The sequence below is a fragment of the Gadus chalcogrammus genome, chromosome 7 (genome assembly GCF_026213295.1).
Source record: "Gadus chalcogrammus isolate NIFS_2021 chromosome 7, NIFS_Gcha_1.0, whole genome shotgun sequence".
NCBI classification, from domain to species: Eukaryota; Metazoa; Chordata; class Actinopteri; order Gadiformes; family Gadidae; genus Gadus; species Gadus chalcogrammus.
Genome location: NC_079418.1, coordinates 360174 through 382548, shown reverse-complemented (window position 1 = coordinate 382548; position 22375 = coordinate 360174). Strand labels below are relative to the sequence as shown.

General features: G+C 47.1%; 1 protein-coding gene, 1 long non-coding RNA gene and 4 other non-coding genes across 6 annotated transcripts; 5 read left to right on the top strand and 1 right to left on the bottom strand.

The window, feature by feature from the left end:
• The first annotated feature begins 623 nt into the window (after positions 1-623).
• Positions 624-695, top strand: trnaa-cgc (transfer RNA alanine (anticodon CGC)). The gene has a single exon. It is a non-coding gene; the product is annotated as a tRNA-Ala (tRNA).
• Positions 696-1338: 643 nt separating this feature from the next.
• Positions 1339-1420, top strand: trnas-aga (transfer RNA serine (anticodon AGA)). The gene has a single exon. It is a non-coding gene; the product is annotated as a tRNA-Ser (tRNA).
• A 317-nt stretch (positions 1421-1737) lies between these two features.
• trnaa-ugc (transfer RNA alanine (anticodon UGC)) lies at positions 1738-1809 on the top strand. Its single transcript has one exon. It is a non-coding gene; the product is annotated as a tRNA-Ala (tRNA).
• An 876-nt stretch (positions 1810-2685) lies between these two features.
• trnaa-cgc (transfer RNA alanine (anticodon CGC)) lies at positions 2686-2757 on the top strand. Its single transcript has one exon. It is a non-coding gene; the product is annotated as a tRNA-Ala (tRNA).
• Positions 2758-2950: 193 nt separating this feature from the next.
• Positions 2951-4087, bottom strand: LOC130386658 (uncharacterized). Its single transcript, XR_008896155.1, has 3 exons — positions 3734-4087; positions 3504-3656; positions 2951-3404 (listed from the first exon to the last, which is right to left on the bottom strand). It is a non-coding gene; the product is annotated as an uncharacterized LOC130386658 (long non-coding RNA).
• Positions 4088-9794: 5707 nt separating this feature from the next.
• LOC130385423 (uncharacterized) lies at positions 9795-20528 on the top strand. Its single transcript, XM_056593924.1, has 13 exons — positions 9795-10311; positions 15393-15925; positions 16026-16159; positions 16257-16322; positions 16400-16500; positions 16619-17064; positions 17153-17477; positions 17571-18339; positions 18428-18640; positions 18815-19095; positions 19187-19440; positions 19535-19786; positions 19925-20528. The coding sequence occupies exons 2-13, from the start codon at positions 15396-15398 to the stop codon at positions 20526-20528; spliced, it is 3975 nt and encodes a 1324-aa protein (XP_056449899.1). The 5' UTR covers positions 9795-10311; positions 15393-15395.
• The last annotated feature ends 1847 nt before the right edge of the window (positions 20529-22375 follow it).

Sequence of the window (22375 nt, the reverse complement as noted above, 5' to 3'; positions counted from 1 at the left end):
TACGTTTATGCACTAAGTGTTGACAGCCACAGAAGAGAAAAACATTGTTGCGTCACGACGAAGATTCAGGCCTGCCAGAAGCGTTGGCCAGTTCTGCTATCTGTACGCAGACTACTTCTCTAAGAAATGTATGATACCGTACTGCCAGTCAATAACCGATTTCCCCTCTTGTGTCGTTAAGCAAACTTTCATGGATCGGTTGCCACATGTACAATTGAAGTAATCTGTTTTCGGCTCATCTGTAAAGCTTCTCATGTAGGGGTGCTGAGGTCCGATCACTAAGATGTGATCAAAGCAAGCTGTGGTCAAGGGTGTAGGACGATTTCACAATTTGATCACACAGCCTCAAGCGTTGCAGTCTGTTACTATTCGAACTGATAGACTTGAGGTCGATAAGCACCATTGTCCTGGCCAAGCGGTTAAGCTGATGCACTAGAAATCCATTGGATCCCCCGCTCCATGATTGAAATCTGCCACACCAGTTTTCCACCTCTGCTTTTAGCAGGCAGGCCAAATATCTTCATCTCTTAGGATGGTCTAGTGCAAGTCAACCTATTGATTGGCTGTATCATTAAGCAAAGCTTCAGGTATTGATAGTAGAGATGTACTATTTAATACATTAAGGGGATGTAGCTCAGTGGTAGAGCGTATGCTTCGCATGTATGAGGTCCAGGGTTCAATCCCCGGGATCTCCAAATTGTAGTGAAGTTGACGGGTGAATTATGAATGAATCACTTTTATAAGGTAGAAGTCAAAAATGATCCGATCACGAAACATTGCTGAATGTTACTGTGCAATGAATGTTTAAACAAAATGAGGTCACGCAATGCTTTACATACCAAAAATGTTGCAGAATGCTAATGTTTGAACAAGATAGAGAATTGAAACGTCGAAACTGTGTGGTTAAGGTGATGGACTAGAAATCCATTGGGGTCTCCCCGCGCAGGTTCGAATCCTGCCGTCAACGGTACAGGTTAATCAGTGTATGTTTAAGGGGCTGTTTAAAGGATCAACAGAAATATGTCATGGTACTGCAGACCTCTTTCGTTGTCTTCCCAATCAATTGCTGAAGCATTACTCCTGAACTGAGAGGGGTGCTGTGGCTTGGACTGTCATAGTGACTGTCTAGTTCACAGAAGAGGCAGTGTTCTAATCACATCAGTAAGTTGTATAATGTAAGTAACCTACTCAATTGCAATTCCTATAGCCGCCAGTTCTGATAGCTTAACACATGATCGGGTCACGCTACATGAGACCTTTTTCATTCACTTAACCTACCCTAAGTGTTCCAGACTCTTCCTGTTCCAAAAAGCCAGAGACTTGGATAGCTATAAGTGTGTTGTCGTGGCCGAGTGGTTAAGGCGATGGACTAGAAATCTATTGGGGTCTCTCCGCGCAGGTTCGAATCCTGCCGACAACGTTTTTTTCTGATTACGAATTTTCATTCCCTTGGTCAGCCAACACATACACATATTACGGTGAGACTGCATGAAATCAGTGCAAATATGTTAATCTAAGCATGTAGAAGGCGACATATTTAAAACCTGGCATTATCTGGACAGGCTCTTAGCATTCAATGTTTTTTGACAACATGTTCTCCAAACATAAAATGTAAATATTTCAAGGTCTGATAGATCTGAAGACTAGTGTTGTCAGGTCCAAGTGCTGAATGCCATGTACGAGAAAACCCTTGGTGTGTTCCGAAGCCGGTTTAAAATGTACATACTCTAGCAGTAAGGGGTTGTAGCTCAGTGGTAGAGCGCATGCTTTGCATGTATGAGGCCCCGGGTTCAATCCCCGGTATCTTCATTTGATTGCCCTAGAAAAGTCAGGTGAGTGCTATATTGATCAAATGAGGTCACGCAATGCTTAACCTACCAAAGATGTTGCCGAATGCATTTGTTCGAAACAAGTGAGAGAATTGAAACTGTGTTGTCGTCAGCGATACAGGTTAATCAGTGCGTGCGATTTCAAAAGCGCACGCATTTGTGCGCTTGTGCGCTCAAAAGCTAGTGTGCGCTCAAAAGCTAGTGCCGGTCAACACATTGATATGAGTACGGTACGTTTATGCATTAAGTGTTGACAGCCACAGAAGAGAAAAATATTGTTGCGTCACGGCGAAGATTCAGGCCTGCCGACAAGCGTTGGCCAGTTCTGCTATCTGTACGCAGACTACTTCTCTAAGAAATGTATGATACCGTACTGCCAGTCAATAACCGATTTCCCCTCTTGTATCGTTAAGCAAACTTTCATGTATCGGTTGCCACATGTACAATTGAAGTAATGTTTTCGGCTCATCTGTAAAGCTTCTCATGTAGGAGTGCTGAGGACCGATCACTAAGATGTGATCAAAGCAAGCTGTGGTCAAGGGTGTAGGACTCTTTCACAATTTGATCACACAGCCTCAAGCGTTGCAGTCTGTTACTGTTCGAACAACTGATAGACTTGAGGTCGATAAGCACCATTGTCCTGGCCAAGCGGTTAAGCTGATGCACTAGAAATCCATTGGATCCCCCGCTCCATGATTGAAATCTGCCACACCAGTTTTCCACCTCTGCTTTTAGCAGGCAGGCCAAATATCTTCATCTCTTAGGATGGTCTAGTGCAAGTCAACCTATTGATTGGCTGTATCATTAAGCAAAGCTTCAGGTATTGATAGTAGAGATGTACTATTTAATATATTAAGGGGATGTAGCTCAGTGGTAGAGCGCATGCTTCGCATGTATGAGGTCCCGGGTTCAATCCCCGGCATCTCCAAATTGTAGTGAAGGTGACGGGTGAAATATGAATGAATCCCTTTTATAAGGTAGAAGTCAAAAATGATCCGATCACAAAACATTGCTAAACGTTACTGTGTAATGAATTTTTAAACAAAATGAGGTCACGCAATGCTTTACATACCAAAAATGTTGCAGAATGCTAATGTTTGAACAAGATAGAGAATTGAAACGTCGAAACTGTGTGGTTAAGGTGATGGACTAGAAATCCATTGTGGACCGCGTGCGACGTCGACGCGGTGCGACGCAGGTGTGCGTGCGACGGCAACGCGACGCGACGCGGTGCACGAGTTTAGTTTTTAACTGACATTCAATGAATGAATTGCAACAGACAACTAAAGCTGGAGGTCTTTATTTCAATAACAAATAAACCCAAGACCTAACTGAACCAATATTTAACAACAATACTACTAATTACAACAACTACCTAAAATAATAAAACTGCATTATCCCTTATATGCAAAGCTTGCATGCCCCATCAGAACACTTGATCCTACGTGGGTTCCTGAAAAAGAACTCAAGGGCCCGATCATAAGGGACCTCATTCGGTTCTGGCCCATTTATGGCAATTCTTAAGCAGGCTGCCAGGTGTTCCCCTTGAAGCCTGTTCCTGAGGTCTGTTTTTATCTGGGGATAAAATGAAATAAAATGTTTTATCAATAAAGTATTAAAATGCCCATTACTTCAAGGAATACACTAAGGAATAGTGAATTTCCATGTGCTTACCCTATTCATAGCGGAGAAATCCCGCTCGCAATTCACCGAAGAGACTGGGACAATCAGGGCAATGCTGGCAAGGAGACTGATGCAGGGGTAGAGGTCTAACCACTCATCGTACTCACTCGCCAGCAGAGTCAGGAGCTCCTCCTGGCTCTTGTTCTTGAATGAAAGATATAGCACATAAGAGAAAGAGAGAGAAAGAAAGAGAAAGAGAGAGAGAGAGATTTTTCACTTACCTGTAATGACCCTGTAATGAGATGGTTTTTGAACGAAAACCTTGGAGGAGCACCTTCTCTTGGTCTGGACAGAATTGTTTTGCCAGAGTCTGCAGCTGTGCAATGGACACACTGTCAGGGAGGGAAGCCGACTGAGGTCTCAGGACATGGAAGGCTCCAAGGATGTCCAGTTCCTGGAACCTCCTTTTCAACTCTGTCTCCAGGCCAGTAATGTAGGGTTGGATGACCTACAATGAACAGATCAGCACATTTTAGGAGGAACCTACACTCACCTGAAACGGGCATTAAGGACCAAGCTAGAGAGTGTGTTTAGTATATTTTTAAGGGTTTTAAACATTAGCATTTACCTGTCGCTCGAATCTGCACCACTGTGCCTCCCTCGACTGGTCCTGGATCTCTTCCCCCCTCCTGCCCCTCTCAGCCTCATGCTTGATTTCAAAGGCTCCAAGCTTGTCAGGATCCTCTAGGTCCTCGTGCAAGCGAGACAGGAAGGATCCTGGGACCGGAGTCTGCCCAGCCTCTCTTATATCCAGGAGGGTCTGGATGGTGACGGGAACCTAAAAAGTATATCTTGTATTAGTAGAGTACATGCAAACAAAAAATAAATGCATCACAACTGAACTGTATCAGGCCTAGTTATCACAGTTACCTGCTCTTTGATGTGTAAAAAATTGACATGTGCTTTCTGGAACACTTTTGAGAGACAGGCTAGGTGGGGCAAAACATCTGCCTGTAGATATACAGAGGCCACAAATCTGTAAGTCCCACAGAAAGTGTAAAGGCCCTTGGCTGTGGGACACTTCCTTATCTCTGCCTCCTCCGCCAAGGCCCCAAGGACAGCAGCCAGGTTCCTCTGTAGCATCTGTATGGCTTTATGCTGTGAAAGCCATCGCGTGTCCTTCACTTCCTGTGAATGTTCCAACAATTTTTACAATTACCACTGATTAAAAAACATATTAGATGGTATCAGACGGCAGTTACCTTAACCTTCAGGTCAGTGACACCCAGGATAAGGGATGCAGCCTTGAGAGTGGCGGTCCGATTGGCACTATTTCTAAAAAACAGGTACAGATCCTGCAAGTGGTCCCTAAATGTAGCCATGTACGGGACACTATTTGAAGCATCCTTGCAAGCAAGGGCCAGTTTGTGGGCAGCACAAGCCACAGCCAAAAGTTTGGGAAAGCTGTCTTTAAGCTGCTTTGCAACACCATTCAAACGCCCTAGATTAAAAATAAATAAAAAGTGTTAAACTTGAATTCAACAGACAAAATATAATACACTAAACAAAATCTTATTGCATAAAATAATTACCTGTCATGACAGCTGCCCCATCAGTCCCGAGTCCATATAGCTTCTCAGTCGGGATGCCCTTTTTGAGAAGGACTGTTTTGACAGCGGAAACAATGGTGTCCGCTTTGCCGTCAATGACGGATACCAGATCCAGGAACTGATTGTACACCTGTCCCTCTTTATCCAAGTACCTGTAGAAAATTAGCATTTAGAACTCACAATTATTTTGCTGGGATCATGACGTATGTGATTCTAACTGAGAATGGTAATGTACTACCTGATGTGCAAATCCAGTTGCCTGGACACAGAGACATCAGTGCTCTCATCTATCTCCAGGCTAATCGCCTGTGATGACCTGATGTCCATGAGAATAGGTTCCTCCAAGACCTCTGCTAGGATCTCCAGCATCTCATCAATAATACGATGAGACCTATAATTATTCCTCTTGTCAATCTTGAAATTGGGAGAAGAACAAGATCATTGTATAATTTGTTCAAAAATGTATAGTCATTAATGCAAAGACTGAATTGTTGAGATTATTTCAATTGATGTTACCTTTAATTTTTTAAAATAGTCACACCCTAAAAGCTCTGCCAGACTCAGAAGCTTGGGGTAGTTGGTTTGGTGGGCAATTTCATTTTTTACAAGCCAATAAAGGCACTTGAAACCACCAATTATGGGCTCATGCTCCAACACAATTATTGGGTCAAATGAGTCCATTACTGATACACCTGTTAATTAAAAAAAATAATCAGTAAATCATTTTTATACATATGCCTACCACATGAAATTGGATATTATTAATTTTCCCATTTGGAAAGTACCCGAAGAAAGCGATGCCTGACATCTGATGCTCTCCTGGTGGTGCCTTTGAGATGCCTTTCTAAGTAGTCTTTGCGGTATGTGACTGCAGCAACCTCCACAAATGCCCTCTTATTTGCACCTTTCTTGGGTGCAGGCTTGTGCTGCCTACAAAGTCTGCAGAACATCCCTTAAATAATATACAATACTATTAATATAATTAGCTAAATTAAACAGGTACAATTGTGTAAAAACAAAAATAGATTAATAAATAAAGCAATATGCTGACTACCATGCTGGTTTTGGTACAGCCATGGTTTAAACTGGGGCATGGTTAACCATTCTGGATTGAATCCAGTGCCCCTGTGTCCTCCAGCTCTCCTCCTTGCCACCTCTACCAGGAACAGAAGGATCGAAATTACTTTCCCTACTCTTATTTTTTAAAGTTAAAATCTACACTAATCTGTTTTCACCTAACCTGTAGTTTCAGCAACATTTTGTGTGCTGTCTTGCTGGCCTCCATCCTCCTGTATCTCTCCTGAACAGCACTGGGTTTTTCAGCACTGTTTGATGCCTAGGAACAATCGAAAAAAAAGTATCATATATATACGCCTCAATCGGAATACGAATTCTCTGTTCAGAATATAATTTTTTTGCGGAATAGAAGAGGTGGTGTAGCCCGCAATAAACACTTATTCTGATTAGTTTCGGGTCTAACTTAGAGCAGTTGCAGTAGTTCGCAATTGGTCCACTCCGTCTGTACTTTAATGCACACCGAACTTTACCGCTGTCAAGGAAAGTGGATTTATTGCCTGATTCACGTCTTTGTTATTTTCACTCCGTGGTAGTTACAGTAGTCCGGTAACTTAACAACCCCAGCGTGTCCGGTTGCTAAGCGACGGGTGACATCGGTGGGTTCATGTATTCGCGTATCGTCGCTCTCGCTCTGTCTCCGTCTGTGTGTTTGTGTGTGTGTGTCTGTTAGGGGTGAAACGGATCAGTGTGTCCACGGTTCGGTTCAGATAACCGTTTTGGGCCTCGGTTTCGGATACGGTTCGGATTAGGATCATGTCCGTGATAGTAAATAGGCGGACTTTTTTTTGACGGAGGGTTTGGGGGAGAAACACAAAAATGAATGAGACCCACAGGCTATTTGCAATGTGTTAATTGACTGCAATCAGACAACTTGCAAGGCTTTTTTGTGCAATAAATGTTCCCCTAAAAATGCATTTGAAAACATGGTGCACTGAGTGTAACATGTAAGGGATAACGGCCGACGAGGCTTAGAACTCTGGCGACGAGCGCAGCATGAAGCCAGAGTTGCCTCTACCTGTCCATTATTTCCATCGAACCGGTCGACCTCGAAGGCCGTTATCCCGCTTATCACCCGTTTGTATTTATCTCCCGTATATTTAGAATATAATTGTATCAATTACTTTCTTTAAATTTAGGAATCGTGCGCTTGAAAAGCCCAGTTTGTTTTGAACGCTGACAGGCTGAAGGGAGGGGCGGGAAAAGTATCATTGGCTCGGGCAGCACTGGAGAGAATGCATTCCGCTGGGTCCTAAACACCCTTTTGTTTCGGACGTAGGCTACAGTAGGCAAAATACGCTACATAAGGCAATGCCTTCATGAAACCGAAATCCGCGGATCTCCAGAATGCTCCGAACTGTGGTAAACGAACCGAACGGATTCGGATACAATTCGAATCCGCTGCAGGCCTAGTGTCTGTGCGTGTTTGTGTGTGCGTGTGCGTGTGCGTATGCGTGTGTGAACGAGAATGACAGGGAGAACGAGTGCTATGCGGAGATGAATGAACGGAACGATTTATATATTTCCAAACCGCGTTATAAAAAAAAAAAGAGACAGAATCAATGCGTGGCGCTCGATGTTGATTCTGTGGCGCCGCGCCACACAATGGTCTATGTATGGGAAACACTGGGATCAATTCCCATGATCCACTCGGTTCTCGAACTAGCCCAAAAAAAACGTTTTTAAAAAGTGGTAAGATGCTCTTAACCTAACCCTAACCCTAAATCCTAACCTTAACCTTTAGCCTTATTCCCTAACCTTAACCCGAGTGGCTATCCCTACCACTTATCTAAATCCTTACCTTAACCTTTAGCCTTATTCCCTAACCTTAACCCGAGTGGCTATCCCCACCACTTATCTAAATCCTAACCTTAACCTTTTAGCCTTATTCCCTAACCTTAACCTGAGTGGCTATTCCTACCACTTATCGAAATCCTAACCTTAACCTTTAGCCTTATTCCCTAACCTTAACCCGAGTGGCTATCCCATCTTAACACCAACCGAACAAACAAAGGAAATATCTATCCTCTCCTAAAGACCAACCGAGTAACACTAAATGAAAATCTATTCCATCTTAACACCAACCGAACAAACAAAGGAAAAATCTATCCTCTCCTAAAGACCAACCGAGTAACACTAAAAGGAAAAATCTTCCCTATTTTAACACCAACCAAACAAACCTTATAAAAAGGAAGAAGTTCTTGAGGAGTTATAGGACATTCCCGGGAGTTGATCGACCTCGGGAGGGCCTCCCTCGGGTGAGAGTGTCTTGTGATAACGGCCGAAACACTCGATGATCCTGAGGACCACAACTGATGACATGTCCTGCAATTCTTGAAGGGATTCTTCAAAATAATATAAACCACAACTTAAAAACAAAAAATTAAATCGGCCGCACAAAAAAACATTGAATAAATTCCAATATTAAATAACCAAACTACAATACGAATAACGCATCAACCTGAAAAAAATAAAATCTGCCGCACAAAAAAACATTGAATAAATTCCAATATTAAATAACCAAACTACAATACGAATAACGCATCAACCTGGAAAAATCCAAACTGGAAAAACTAAAGCTCATTCTAAAGAACGGGTCAAAGCATATGAGGACATTAAGACCATGAATAACAAGCGCCGGCCAGTGCCTTGCCTTGGATCTCTATCCTAACTGCGAAGTCGTCGGACGACGTGGGGAGATCCATGAGATATTTCAATTTTCCTAACCCTGCCAGAGCCCTCGGACCATCTGGTCTTTTTTGAACCCAAGTTGTCTTTGACCCCACACCAACCTTAAAAAAGGAACAAACAAATACCAACCTGGAAAACTTGAACGATGAGAAATCTATCCTGTCTTAAAACCAACCGAGAAGTACTAACGATAAATCAATCCTATCCTGAAAACCAACCGTGGAGCACCAACGAGAAATCCATCTAAAAAAACTTCCTAACCTCCAACCTCATCTCGCTCTCTCTAATCCTATACCCTTTAACGTCCTATCACCCCTCTGCCCTCTGGGTTTGAGATGTGAATAGGATATCAGAGAAGCCCAGACAGGCAGGGGAGGATGTAGCGACAGACATCGCACGCCTCCTTACCTCTGACTCCCCACCCTCCCTTACCCCACTCTTCTATCTCTCTCTAACTCTATACCCCTTAACGTCCTATCACCCCTCTGCCCTCTGGGTTTGAGGTGTGAATAGGATATCAGAGAAGCCCAGACAGGCAGGGGAGGATGTAGCGACAGACATCGCACTCCTCCTTACCTCTGACTCCCCACCCCCACTCCTCTAACTCTCTCTAAATCTAAACCCTGTGGAGCACTAACGAGAAATCTCTCCTATCTTAAAACCAACCGAACAACATTAATGGAAAATCTTTCCCATCTTAACACCAACCGAACGATAAGAAATCTACTCTTTCTTAAAACCAACCGAGAAGTACCAACGATAAATCTATCCTATCTTAAAAACCAACCGTGTATCACTAACGAGAAATTTATCTGAAAACGTCCTAACCTCCAACCTCATCTCGCTCTCTCTAATCTTATACCCTTTAACGTCCTATCACCCCTCTGCCCTCTGGGTTTGAGGGGTGAATAGGATATCAGAGAAGCCCAGACAGGCAGGGGAGGATGTAGCGACAGACATCGCACGCCTCCTTACCTCTGACTCCCCATCTTCCCTTACCCCACTCTTCTATCTCTCTCTAACTCTATTCCCTTCAACATTTAAAATTTAAAAAGTTCGATTTTAATCCCAAAACCTAATCTTTAGCTTTATTCCCTAAAACCCAACCCTAAAAACACTTTGTATTTATTTAGAATAATATTGTTACTGATTTTAAACGCATAAACTGCCCCCACATAGTCACTAGGAAGCAGGATCTAACACACAAATTGAATAACCCTCACATAGCCACTAGGAAGCGGGATCAAACACCATTAAACAGGCAAGGAGGGAGGAACAATTACGTCACGTTGGCCACGCCCACTTGACCCTATAAAAGCCGACAGAGAGATTGGAGGGCATAACACATAGCCAGGCACGCAGAGAGGTCGCATCTCGAAGTAGCTCTACTATATTTCTCTCACACACGTTAGATACTATTCCCTCCCTTAGATTTCATAGTTATCATTCCAAAATGACCAACGAAGGCGAAGGACAACTCTGGGGTAAGTTTTTATTACTTTATTTAAAACTAAACTATATTTAATTACTTGATGCTATGCTATGTATGAGGTACAGGCTATTTTGTAATTGTTTTAACATTTCCTGGGTTTATGCAATGTATGGAACAATTCTCTTTAGACTTCATCCCTACCACTTATCTAAATCTAAATCCTAACCTTAACCTTAACCCTTATTCCCTAACCTTAACCCGAGTGGCTATCCCTACCACTTATCTAAATCCTAACCTTAACCTTTTAGCCTTATTCCCTAACCTTAACCTGAGTGGCTATTCCTACCACTTATCGAAATCCTAACCTTAACCTTTAGCCTTATTCCCTAACCTTAACCCGAGTGGCTATCCCATCTTAACACCAACCGAACAAAGGAAATATCTATCCTCTCCTAAAGACCAACCGAGTAACACTAAATGAAAATCTATTCCATCTTAACACCAACCGAACAAACAAAGGAAAAATCTACCCTCTCCTAAAGACCAACCGAGTAACACTAAAAGGAAAAATCTTCCCTATTTTAACACCAACCAAACAAACCTTATAAAAAGGAAGAAGTTCTTGAGGAGTTATAGGACATTCCCGGGAGTTGATCGACCTCGGGAGGGCCTCCCTCGGGTGAGAGTGTCTTGTGATAACGGCCGAAACACTCGATGATCCTGAGGACCACAACTGATGACATGTCCTGCAATTCTTGAAGGGATTCTTCAAAATAATATAAACCACAACTTTAAAACAAAAAATTTAATCTGCCGCACAAAAAAACATTGAATAAATTCCAATATTAAATAACCAAACTACAATACGAATAACGCATCAACCTGGAAAAATCCAAACTGGAAAAACTAAAGCTCATTCTAAAGAACGGGTCAAAGCATATGAGGACATTAAGACCATGAATAACAAGCGCCGGCCAGTGCCTTGCCTTGGATCTCTATCCTAGCTGCGAAGTCGTCGGACGACGTGGGGAGATCCATGAGATATTTCAATTTTCCTAACCCTGCCAGAGCCCTCGGACCATCTGGTCTTTTTTGAACCCAAGTTGTCTTTGACCCCACACCAACCTTAAAAAAGGAACAAACAAATACCAACCTGGAAAACTTGAACGATGAGAAATCTATCCTGCCTTAAAACCAACCGAGAAGCACTAACGATAAATCTATCCTATCTTAAATCCAACCGAGCAACATCAATGGAAAATCTTTCCCATCTTAAACACCAACCGAACGATAAGAAATCTATCCTTTCCTAAAACCAACCGAGAAGTACCAACGATGAATCTATCCTATCCTAAAAAAAACCAACCGTGGAGCACCAACGAGAAATCCATCTGAAAACTTCCTAACCTCCAACCTCATCTCGCTCTCTCTAATCCTATACCCTTTAACGTCCTATCACCCCTCTGTCTGCAGATTCAGGATCGGAACGAGCCCAGCAAAAAAAGGGTTAAAAAAAACAAAAACAAAAAATTAATGAATTTTCAATTTTCAAATTAAAAAAAAAAAAAAAGAATATATATGAATGTCCAAAAAAAACACACTTTTCACCAATTTTCACAAAATGTTCACAACATTTTCCAAGTATTTTTACATTGGGGTCAACGGCAGCTATGTGAAGGAAGTGAGCTACAACTCCAAAAATTCCCACACATGTAGAAGGAGTCGATTCCTACGTTGGACGATTTGCGGTTGCTGAGAAACGGAAAGCTTCGATGGACAGATGGCGCAAAAGATAACGTGGCTGAGAAACGTTCTTATCTTTATTTATCCGACAGAAAAGAGGAAAAAACCCACCTCACTCGTCGCGTCGATAAAGAACTTTTTTTTTTACGACCCAGCAAAAAAGAGACACCAAAAGCGTTGGATCGAATCCCCGTGAAATCAACGCTTTTGACCTGCCGTTCTCGTCGGAAATGAAGACGAGAACCCTTTATTGTGTTATAATTATTATTAAAATACTATATGCAAAATATGACAGACCAAAAGCACTTATTGTGAATTTTATTTTCTTGTCTTGTTACTTATAGACCTGAATTGCATCCTTGTCCAATAGGTGGCGCTCTTGAATAATGTCTGTAGAGCGTGGTGTGGGGAGGGGGGTCTTGACCTTGGTATGGTAACCGTTTTGTATTTATTTAGAATGAGATCGTATTTACTTAACGGTTGCTAAGTTATACTTTATGTCCAATAGGGGGCGCTCTCGAATAATGTTCAGGATCGGAACGAGCCCAGCAAAAAAAAGGTATAAAAAAAACAAAAACAAAAAACAAAAATGAAATTTTATCGGTTTTAAGTTATTTTCTCGGCCTAGGAAGGGTCTAGAAGCATAATTCCTGCAGATTCAGGATCGGAACGAGCCCAGCAAAAAAAAGGTTAAAAAAAACAAAAAAACAAAAAGAAATGCAATTTTATCGGTTTTAAGTTATTTTCTCGGCCTAGGAAGGGTCTAGAAGCATAATTCCTGCAGATTCAGGATCGGAACGAGCCCAGCAAAAAAAAGGTTAAAAAAACAAAAGAAAATGAAATTTTATCGGTTTTAAGTTATTTTCTCGGCCTAGGAAGGGTCTAGAAGCATAATTCCTGCAGATTCAGGATCGGAACGAGCCCAGCAAAAAAAAGGTTAAAAAAAACAAAAGAAAATGAAATTGTATCGGTTTTAAGTTATTTTCTCGGCCTAGGAAGGGTCTAGAAGCATAATTCCTGCAGATTCAGGATCGGAACGAGCCCAGCAAAAAAAGGGTTAAAAAAAACAAAAACAAAAAATTAATGAATTTTCAAATTTCAAATTTGAAAAAAAAAAAAGAATATATATGAATGTCCAAAAAAATGCACCACAGACCACCACCAAACGACTCAAAATGGCCTAAAACGTGATCCTAGACACTTTCTGTGGGGATTCCACACTTTTCACAAATTTTCACAAAATGTTCACAACATTTTCCAAGTATTTTTACATTGGGGTCAACGGCAGCTATGTGAAGGAAGTGAGCTACAACTCCAAAAATTCCCACACATGTAGAAGGAGCCTGGAAAACCTTCCACACCAATTTTCTTCAAAAGAAAATATTGGTAACACCCCTTTTTCCCGCGTTTAGTGAAAAACTTCAAATGCGATTTTCTATACCAAAACAAGCCACCAGGTGGCCAGAACTTGGCACAGCCTTAGCCCTGATCCATAGCTATCACTCCATAGGGTTTATATTCCCACGCCTCTCTCCCTGTTCCCATGGCAACGCTTTTAGGTGTTTTCCAATGTTAAATTTTTTTGCCACTAGGGGCGCCAAATTCCCTTCTGCTTCATATTTACCGTACCAAAATGAACCTTTAAATGGGGGGGGTCAATGGCAGCTATACGAAGGAAGTTGGCTAGAACTCCGAAACTTTGAATTAAAACTTAATAGATAGAACGCTTCACGAATTTGCGTGTCATCCTTGCGCCACCGGAATGTTGTTGTGCTCTACACTTGTGTTTCACTTGTTTCACTTGCTCTCCCGCCCTCCCCCGCCCTGGCGGAAAAACCACTCCTGTCTGATTGGTCTGTTTCATTTACTGGGCCAAAACCACGCATGGTTTGATTGGACTGTTTCATTTGCGTCCTGAGACGTGATTGGCTGCCGGCAGGGAGCGCAAGTTATCATAAACTCCTCCAGCCGAAAGATTTTCATTACTTTGACAGTTTTCAACCGTCACTAGTTTTCCGTTCATTACCATCACGTAAGTAAATGACTAGAATCGTGGAAACTGCATTAAAGTGTGAATAGACGACTCGGTTATATGCTATAGACCATAGTGTGTATGTGGTATAAAGGCTGGGACGAATTTCGAATTATAAATAAGTAAAACGAATTGTTGAAAGTACGGAGCTTCCCTCTTCCCATTCAAACGCATTGCGCGACGGTTAGCCTTCTCAACGAGTGCTGCTGGTAAATCTTGAAAAATGCATAAAAATGCGAACAGACGACTCGGTTATATTCTATAGACCATAGTGTGTATGTGGTATAAAGGCTGGGACGAATTTCGAATTATAAATAAGTAAAACGAATTGTTGAAAGTACGGAGCTTCCCTCTTCCGATTCAAACGCATTGCGCGACGGTTAGGTTAGCCTTCTCAACGAGTGCTGCTGGTAAATCTTGAAAAATGCATAAAAATGCGAACAGACGACTCGGTTATATTCTATAGACCATAGTGTGTATGTGGTATAAAGGCTGGGACGAATTTCGAATTATAAATAAGTAAAACGAATTGTTGAAAGTACGGAGCTTCGCGCTTCCCATTCAAACGCATTGCGCGACGGTTAGCCTTCTCAACGTCGAGTGCTTCTGGTAAATCGTGAAAAATGCATAAAAATGCGAACAGACGACTCGGTTATATTCTATAGACCATAGTGTGTATGGGGTATAAATGATGGGACGAATTTCGAATTATAAATATGTAAAACGAATTGTTGAAAGTACGGAGCTTCGCGCTTCCCATTCATACGTATGGGGAGTGCTGCTTGTAAATCGTGAAAAATGCATTGGTGTAATTGTGATATAAAGGCTGGTCTAAATGTGAAATTATTAATGTGTGATTTCGGTGTTTGAAATGCAACCGCGATTTGCATAGGAGAGGTGTTAATAGTGGGGGGAGAGCAACAGGTCACTCTCAGGCTAAACCTAATGGTCTCTTGACATTAACGTTGACAGTATTAACCTAACACCCCTGATGGTTAAAGGCCTCTTTTTGTATATTGGGTAAAAAAAACCTCTAATTTGCCGAAATTGAGTGATAGGTTATACAATTAAGAATAAACAACGGTGGGCCTCTTCATGACTAATTTATATATATTTTTAATTCAATAATGTAATTGTTATTATGTATTTATTTTTACAAACCTTAATTCTGCCCCCCCCCCCCCCCCAGGTACTTGGTGTGCTTAGCACTCTGCCTTTCATGCGTATAGGGAGCGGCGGGCCTGCCTAATGGGCTGATCTCCTGACATTAACATTGTTATCAACATTGTTATCTTAACACCCAATTAGTACATTGTAATACACTTCACTGACTTGTTTTGTTTCTTCTTGTCTTTCAGAAAATGTCTTTTGCTCCCCTTTTCCGGTTCGAACCCTCTTCCTCCGAGCTCACCCTTCGCCCCTCTGATGCCGCTGACGCAGTGGCAAGCAAACGCCAGGCCTCTACCACTGGGTCTCAGGTGAAGAGGGGTGATGTGGTTCGAGCCGAGGCGAGGGCCAGAGCCCTGCAGAAGGGTGGCATGTCGGGCGAGTTTGTGCTGGCGGAGAGCGAGGTGCAGTTTGGCCTGTACCGCGGCCAAACTTTCCAGTGGCTGCTGGGAAATGCGGTGGGGTACGCCGTCACCATCTTGGTGTCCCACCAGATGGAGAGAGAGGGAGGAGACACCAGCAAGTCGCCCCTCATGGAGAACAAGGACGCCCTCGCCTCCTACGCCGGGCTGTTCCCACCCATGGTGACGGCCGTCGCCAGGCGTAGGTTGTGCGAGGGCTCCGGGTCTTCCAGGGGGCTGGACGACGCGCTGGTGGGGTTCGGGGTGCATTCACACCGGACCTACAAGTCCCTGTATGGCGCGCGGGACCAAGAGAGTCGAACGTAAGTAGTGTGTGTGTGTGTGTGTGTTGATTTTATGTGTGTGTGTGTGTGTGTGTGTGTGTGTGCTGATTTTGTGTGTTTTTTCTTTGCTCTACTACAGCTATGTGGCTTGGGTCAGGACGCAGAAGGTGGGAGCTACTGCGTCAAGGATGGGGACCCTGAAGCAGTATGTGCTGGCCCGGGACGCTGAGCCCACAGCAGCACCGGAGCCAGGACATGTCCTCCCACGGCCAGGTAACTGCACCGTCTACAAAACAGCCTGGGAGGTGCTTTTAACAACACACCAGTGCTTCATCAGTTCATGTTGTCGTCTCGTTGTCGTTCTTTGCAGGTGTCTCCTACTCTGACCCGACCGACGCCGAACTGCTCGCCGCTGCCAACGAGGTCGACCCTCCCAGTGAGTATACGTTTTGATGTGAATACACTTGTACCGCACGTGTAACGTACCTCCCTAACGCTCATATGGGTTGTCAGGCACGTCCAGGGACGCCCCGCCGGCCGCGGCCCCGCTGGAAGGACCAGCACCAGGTCCAGGACCAGGACCGATGGCCACGAGGCCTGCCTCCGGCAAAGAGGTTTGTATAATGTGTGTGTGTGTGTGTGTGTGTGTATATGATGTGTGTGTGTATGTGTGCCTGTCTGCTGAACATTCACACCCGCTAACTGTGTGTGTCTGCTGCGTGTGTGTTTCAGCTGCTTCCCCTCAGCTGGAGGAAGACGCTGCCTGAGGAGCAGCAGGAGTGGGTGGGCCGGGCGCTGTTCCGCAGGGACCCCAGCAGCGGGAAGGCTGTGCTCACCACACCGCCCCGACTGTGGTGGTACCCGCCAGGCGCCCGGCTCCTCTACACTCAGCCCCCCGCCACAGCCCACGCCTTCTTCCAGCGCCCCTTCTTCCTCTGGCTTCCGTACCGGATGTGGGCGTACCACCTCAAGTGCCCCGCCGATGGGGGTAAGCTGATGGGCGCTGGCCTATACAAGACCGTGCGGAGGGTCTTGGACAGGAGCGGGTGGTATTATATGGCCACAGAGTGCCTTCAGTGCCCCTCCTGCGGCAAGAAGGTGGCGGGCTGGTCCCAGGACATCCTGGAGCAGCTGGACGTTGCTCACCGCGAGCAATTCCCGGCCGTTCTTACCTACAAGTATGTCACTTTTAGTCATTCTGCGTTTACCCAGCGTTTTGTCGCTCGTGGTTAACTACGGTTAACTGTCTGTGTTCTCTGTTTCCAGGTTGTCCTGCGACAGGGCGGTGATAGCCATGCTCAAGGAGCGCACCTTGGGCAACGGCGTCTCTCGCCTCCGTGCCTCCCTGGTGGAGCAGCACTCCAGGGACTGGATGCAGCGCTCCATCGCCTACCTGTCTGTGCTCCGCAAGCTGAGGGGACCCGGAGCGGCCCGGAAGGACGACGTGTCCCTGCCGACCTTCGTCAAGGTGCCCGGGCTCACCTGGTTTGGTCGGGTGTACGTGCTGGAGGCCGTGACCAGGCTGGACGAGACCAAGGCCAGGGTGACGTCGATCTTCGGCGACATCCTAAAGATGGACTCCACCAAGAAGGTGAGGTTTCTCTCTCCGTGTGCCGTCGCCTCGTATGACGTCTGTGTGCCGTCCGTCCGTCCGTGTGTCTAAACGTGTGTTTGTGTCTTGCAGATCGCCAAAAAGCTCGCGGGCGCCGCCGCCGGGTCTGCCGCCTGGATGACCAACGTTGGCAACGAGTACGGGCAGGTGCTCGTGTCCGTTCTCACCTCGGCCGAGGGGGAGGGACTTACCAACATGGCGGTCGGCCTCATGCGGCGGTACCGCGAAGCCGGGAAGGCCCCTCCGAGGGTCCTGTATGTGGACCGGGACTGCTGTGCCGCCGTGGGCAATTCTGCCACGCACGGCATGTACCACGAGTGGCAAGAGCTGGTGGTGCGGCTGGACGTGTGGCACCTCATGCGGCGCTTCGCGAGGGGCGTCACCACCGACAGCCACCAGCTCTACGGCCTCTTCATGGCCAGGCTGTCCTTCGCCATCTTTGAGTGGGACGGCGAGGACGTGCGGCGCCTGAAGGAGGCCAAGCAGTCCTCGGAGGGGAGGGACGCCCAGGTCACGCTGTCCGCCAAGGAGCTGGCTCGCCACTGTCGCCGCCGTACGAGGGGTGCGGCGGAGACGGAGCGGCTCATCCAGGAGGTGCTGGACGCCTTCTGGCATGTGACGGACACCATGGGCGTCGCTTTGATCGACCGCGCCCGCATGGAGGACATCTGGGGCACGCAGCGCCGCCACCTCGACTGCGTCCAGGACCCAGAGGGGGTGGAGCTGTACACCAAGACGGGAGAGATCACCAAGGGTGGTGTGAGGCTCCCCGTCTTCCGGTGCGCTCGCGGCTCCACCTCCCTCGAGTCCTTCCACCTGCACCAGTGCCGCTTCGTTCCGGGTAAATCTATTTCCACCGCGTTGACAAAGTTCTGCTTGTTTGTTTTCCTTTTTCACTAACTCTTCTCCCCCTCGTGTTTTATGTACAGGTACCACCTCGAGTGATGTTCACTATCAGGTGTACCTGCTGGAGGGCCTGGCTCGGTGGAACGAGGACCGCGGCAGGGCGGCAGTCGAGGGAGGACCGCGAGCGGCGCTGCGGTGCTACAGCGCCCGGCTGCAGCACAGCTTCAACGAGCTGGCCTCTGAGGTCAACGGGGTCCAGCCGGTCGACGACTTCACCCAGCCCAGAGAGTACACAGGTACATGGAGATTAGCGACAGAGAGTGTTTGCTGCGGCTGTTCTTGTGGCATCTGCTAATGTGTGTGTGTGTGTGTGTGTGTGTGTGTGTGTGTGTGTGTGTGTGTGTGTGTGTGTGTGTGTGTGTGTGTGTGTGTGTGTGTGTGTGTGTGTGTGTGTGTGTCTCTCTCTGCAGGGGAACTCTTAGGGGTGGAGTACTTGTACTCCCAGTCGGGCGCTGTGCTGCAGCCGGATCCCGAACCTCTGGATGGGGCAGAGGAGGAGGAAGAGGCCGCCGCCGATGACGGCTTCGAGGAGGAGGAGGAGCACCCGGAGGAGGAGCCAGAGGAGATCCGTCTCCTGGCACACCACAGCGCCCTGCTCCAGGAGCCCTGCGGTGTGCTCCAGGTCGATGCCACCTTGGGATCGCCCCTTTCCGAGGTGGAGGAGGAGATGGAGATGGAGGAGGAGGAGGAAGTGAGTGGCAGTCGCCTGTCCACATTTCATATCGGCCGCGGTGTTTGTGTGCGGCGTCTCATCGTGTGCCGTGTCTGTGCGTTTTTTTCAGGACGTCGTCGGGCCGGACGGTCAGCCCGGGTACCACCACGCGGTGGCCCTGGCCCACGGCCTCGTGGAGCTGCGTCACCACGCCTTCGTCACCGCCCGTCAGACCAGAGGCATCATCGCTCTCTGGGAGAGGCTGACGGAGCGGGACAAGGTGCCGGTGACCTTCACCCCCCGCCACCAGGACCGGCTGGCTAAAGGACGGTTCAAGACCAGCAACCGCCACGCCCACATCCCGGGAGTGGACAGTGTGAAGCGGTAAGCAGTGCATTAACAATTTCCTTCAATCTTTTTTTTTTTAACAGCCCCCTATAATCAGTAACTAACACGCTCTCTCTCTCTCTCTCTACAGTGTCGTCGTGGGTAAGGGTGCGGGAGCGGCACAGTACCCAAGCCTCAGCAGGGTCGTCGAGGCCATCATGTTGGAGCTGTGCCGCGTCCACAGCGGCGACGCCAAGACCATCGCCGGGGCACGCCTCAACCGCTGGGGTGCCGTCATGAGGGATTACAAATTGATCCAGGACAACGTGGTCAACTGTCCTGCCCTCATGGCGAGCACCCGCATCATGCTGTATGACGTGAACCAGCGGACCCTGTCCATGTGGTAAGTCCATATACTTTGGCTCGCAGAACTGATGTGTGTGTGTGTGTGTGTGTGTGTGTGTGTGTGTGTGTGTGTGTTTGTCGTCGTGATTGATATCTTTGTCGTCATAATTAACGCATTGTTTCTATTTCTTGAAAGGCAAAACACCAGGGAAAAAAACAAGATGAGGGACACCCTCTCCCTCGCAGTCCCAGGGCCCAGCGCTCCCCAGACTGCAGCGGAGCCCCTGTCGGCCCCACGGACTCTGCTGCAGCAGCCCCAGCAGCCAGACCAGCCCCTCCAGCACCACCTGCCCGCGGATGCCTCTGGTCTGGCTGCAACAATCAGAGGGCCGCTGGCCCCGGAGCTCTACGACCTCATGGTGAAGCAGCAGAGTGCCGCCGCCACCGCCGCCGCCACCGCCACCGCCCCCCCGGACCTCAGCCCGCTCTCAGCCGCGGCCACCGCTCCAGCCATTGCCGTCGCCATTGCTGGAGCCATGCCCCGCACCACTGCCTGGAGGCACAGGGTCCTGGAGGAGAAGGAGCGTCGTGCCCGGGAGCTAGGGGTCTACCTCAAGCCCCCTAAAAAGGTCTCCTCCTTTACCTGCAAGCGCTGTGGCCAGCACAAGACCAGGGAGAATGGCCACAGCCGCTACAAGCGGGAGACCTTTTGCGCCCGGGCCGACGGGGGAACGGTGGAGCAGTGGCGCCGAGATCGGCTGGCCAGAGACCGCGAGGCCCCCCCCCCGCCGCCACCCTGACATTCTCTCCCCCCCCCCCCCCCCCCCCCCCCAGCAGCAGTGTGGAGCTGGCTGTGTAGAGGGACCACCAGCCATTGTAAATTATGTATATATATATATAAACAGCCTACCGTTACCGAAAGACTCTGTCGTTTGTGTGGAAGAAAGAACGATTTTTGCTCAAATCACATCACAAAAAGAAAACACGCCTTAAAAGCTGGTTGAAAAAACACCATTCTTTATTAAACAATGTATAAATTAACAACACATAAAAGAGGGTTGCTAAAAGTCATTATTTTTTCCAGATCATGCATACGCATCCATTAATTTCTGCTACCTTTTTGGCTGTCCGAGTATTTTCCTTAAATCATGTCTTTAACTGCCACACACATACACACACACACACACACACACAACACTTCAAACAGCATGATGGACACACACACATCACACACATCTATCATGACAGTAGCAGTGGGAATTAGAAGTGAAGCGCAGAGAGCCCCCCCCCCCCCCCCGACACCCTGAGTTCATTTCACACCTCCAACTTGGACTCTTTTGTCTATCAGGATGACTGATCAAGCCAAGACAAAAGATCAGACAGGGCAGCTGGCCTCGGGAAAGTCTCCCGTGTGCAGGTGAAGGTGAAGGTCCACCCCTTTCTCGTACAAGGTTCAAATAGGGCTGCAGGAGATGCCTCTAAACCACACTACGATGGAAGCCACTAACAGCAACCTCGGAGCGCAGCCTGAGCCAGAGGCCGTGGAACCAGAAGGTGTGTATCTAACTTGCTAAATTGTTGTGTGTGTGTGTGTGTGTGCACATCCATCCATTTAATTTGATCTAGACTAAAAGTGTTCTATATTGCCTTGTGTTCAGAGTCCGACAGCGCTGCTGCTGCTCCTCCTCCTCCATCAAAGAGGAAAAGGAAGCAAAAAAGGAAGCCAAGCAGGGTTACCATTTGCCGCCACAAGTCCCAACTGAGGCAGGACACCCGGGTGCTGGAGGAGCAAAAGGGGAAGCCCCAATGCCAGCCGGGGGACCCCTGCCCCACGTGCGCCCAACCCAGGACCCTGGACACGGGGCACGCGCTCTACAAGAGCAGTGCGTACTGCGAGTCAGAGGCGGGCCCTGGGGGCCTCACCGCTCGTGAGTGGCTAATCAGCCAACAGGCCCCCGAGGACGCCGGGAAGGTGCCCAGGACCACCCTCTGGAACATCGCCCGCAGGAAGGAGGTCGGCGACTCCTCTTCCCCTGGGCGCAAACCGCACAAGCTGCGGATCTGCCAGCGGTGCCTCCAGCCGGCGCAGAAAGATTTTGGCCACAGCCGGTTCGACGGGGAGAACTTCTGCTCCCTCTACGCCGGCAAAGGCGTAGACCTGTGGCTGGCCGAGAAGAGGGACCGCAAGAGGCGAAAGCCAAAGAGGTGAATTGATTGTTTCTGAATGCGTTTCGAAGTAAACTGCTTGCATTTACCTAAAGAACTAAAATTCGATGTTGAAATCCATTCACCAGGAAGCAGAGGAAGCAGCGGGAGGAGAGGAGGGCGAAGGGCCCGGTGTCAGCCCCTGGAGAGGAACACAGCCCCGGCAGAGTGTGAGGCTGCTCCTCCCCGGGAACCCCCCTCCTGTGTTGTGCATGTTTTTAATTTAATAAATCTATTTGAATTACACACGCTTGTCCCTTCTTTTTACTTTAAGCAACAAGTCCACAACAACAATGATAACAAACGTTTTTAGTTTAATAATAAAAAAGCAATACATTAGAAACAGTGTAAAAGCGTCTCGAAATAAAGCCATTCTTTAAGAAACAATCACATTGAAAATAAAGCCTTTAATAAACACATTGAAAATAAAGCCATTCTTTAA

Coding starts and splice junctions, on each gene's coding strand:
- LOC130385423 (XM_056593924.1), top strand. CDS start 15,396: ATGTCTTTTGCTCCCCTTTTCCGGTTCGAACCCTCTTCCTCCGAGCTC. Junction 18,641..18,814: donor CCAGCCCAGAGAGTACACAG/GTACATGGAGAT, acceptor CTCTCTCTGCAG/GGGAACTCTTAGGGGTGGAG. Junction 19,096..19,186: donor AGATGGAGGAGGAGGAGGAA/GTGAGTGGCAGT, acceptor CGTTTTTTTCAG/GACGTCGTCGGGCCGGACGG.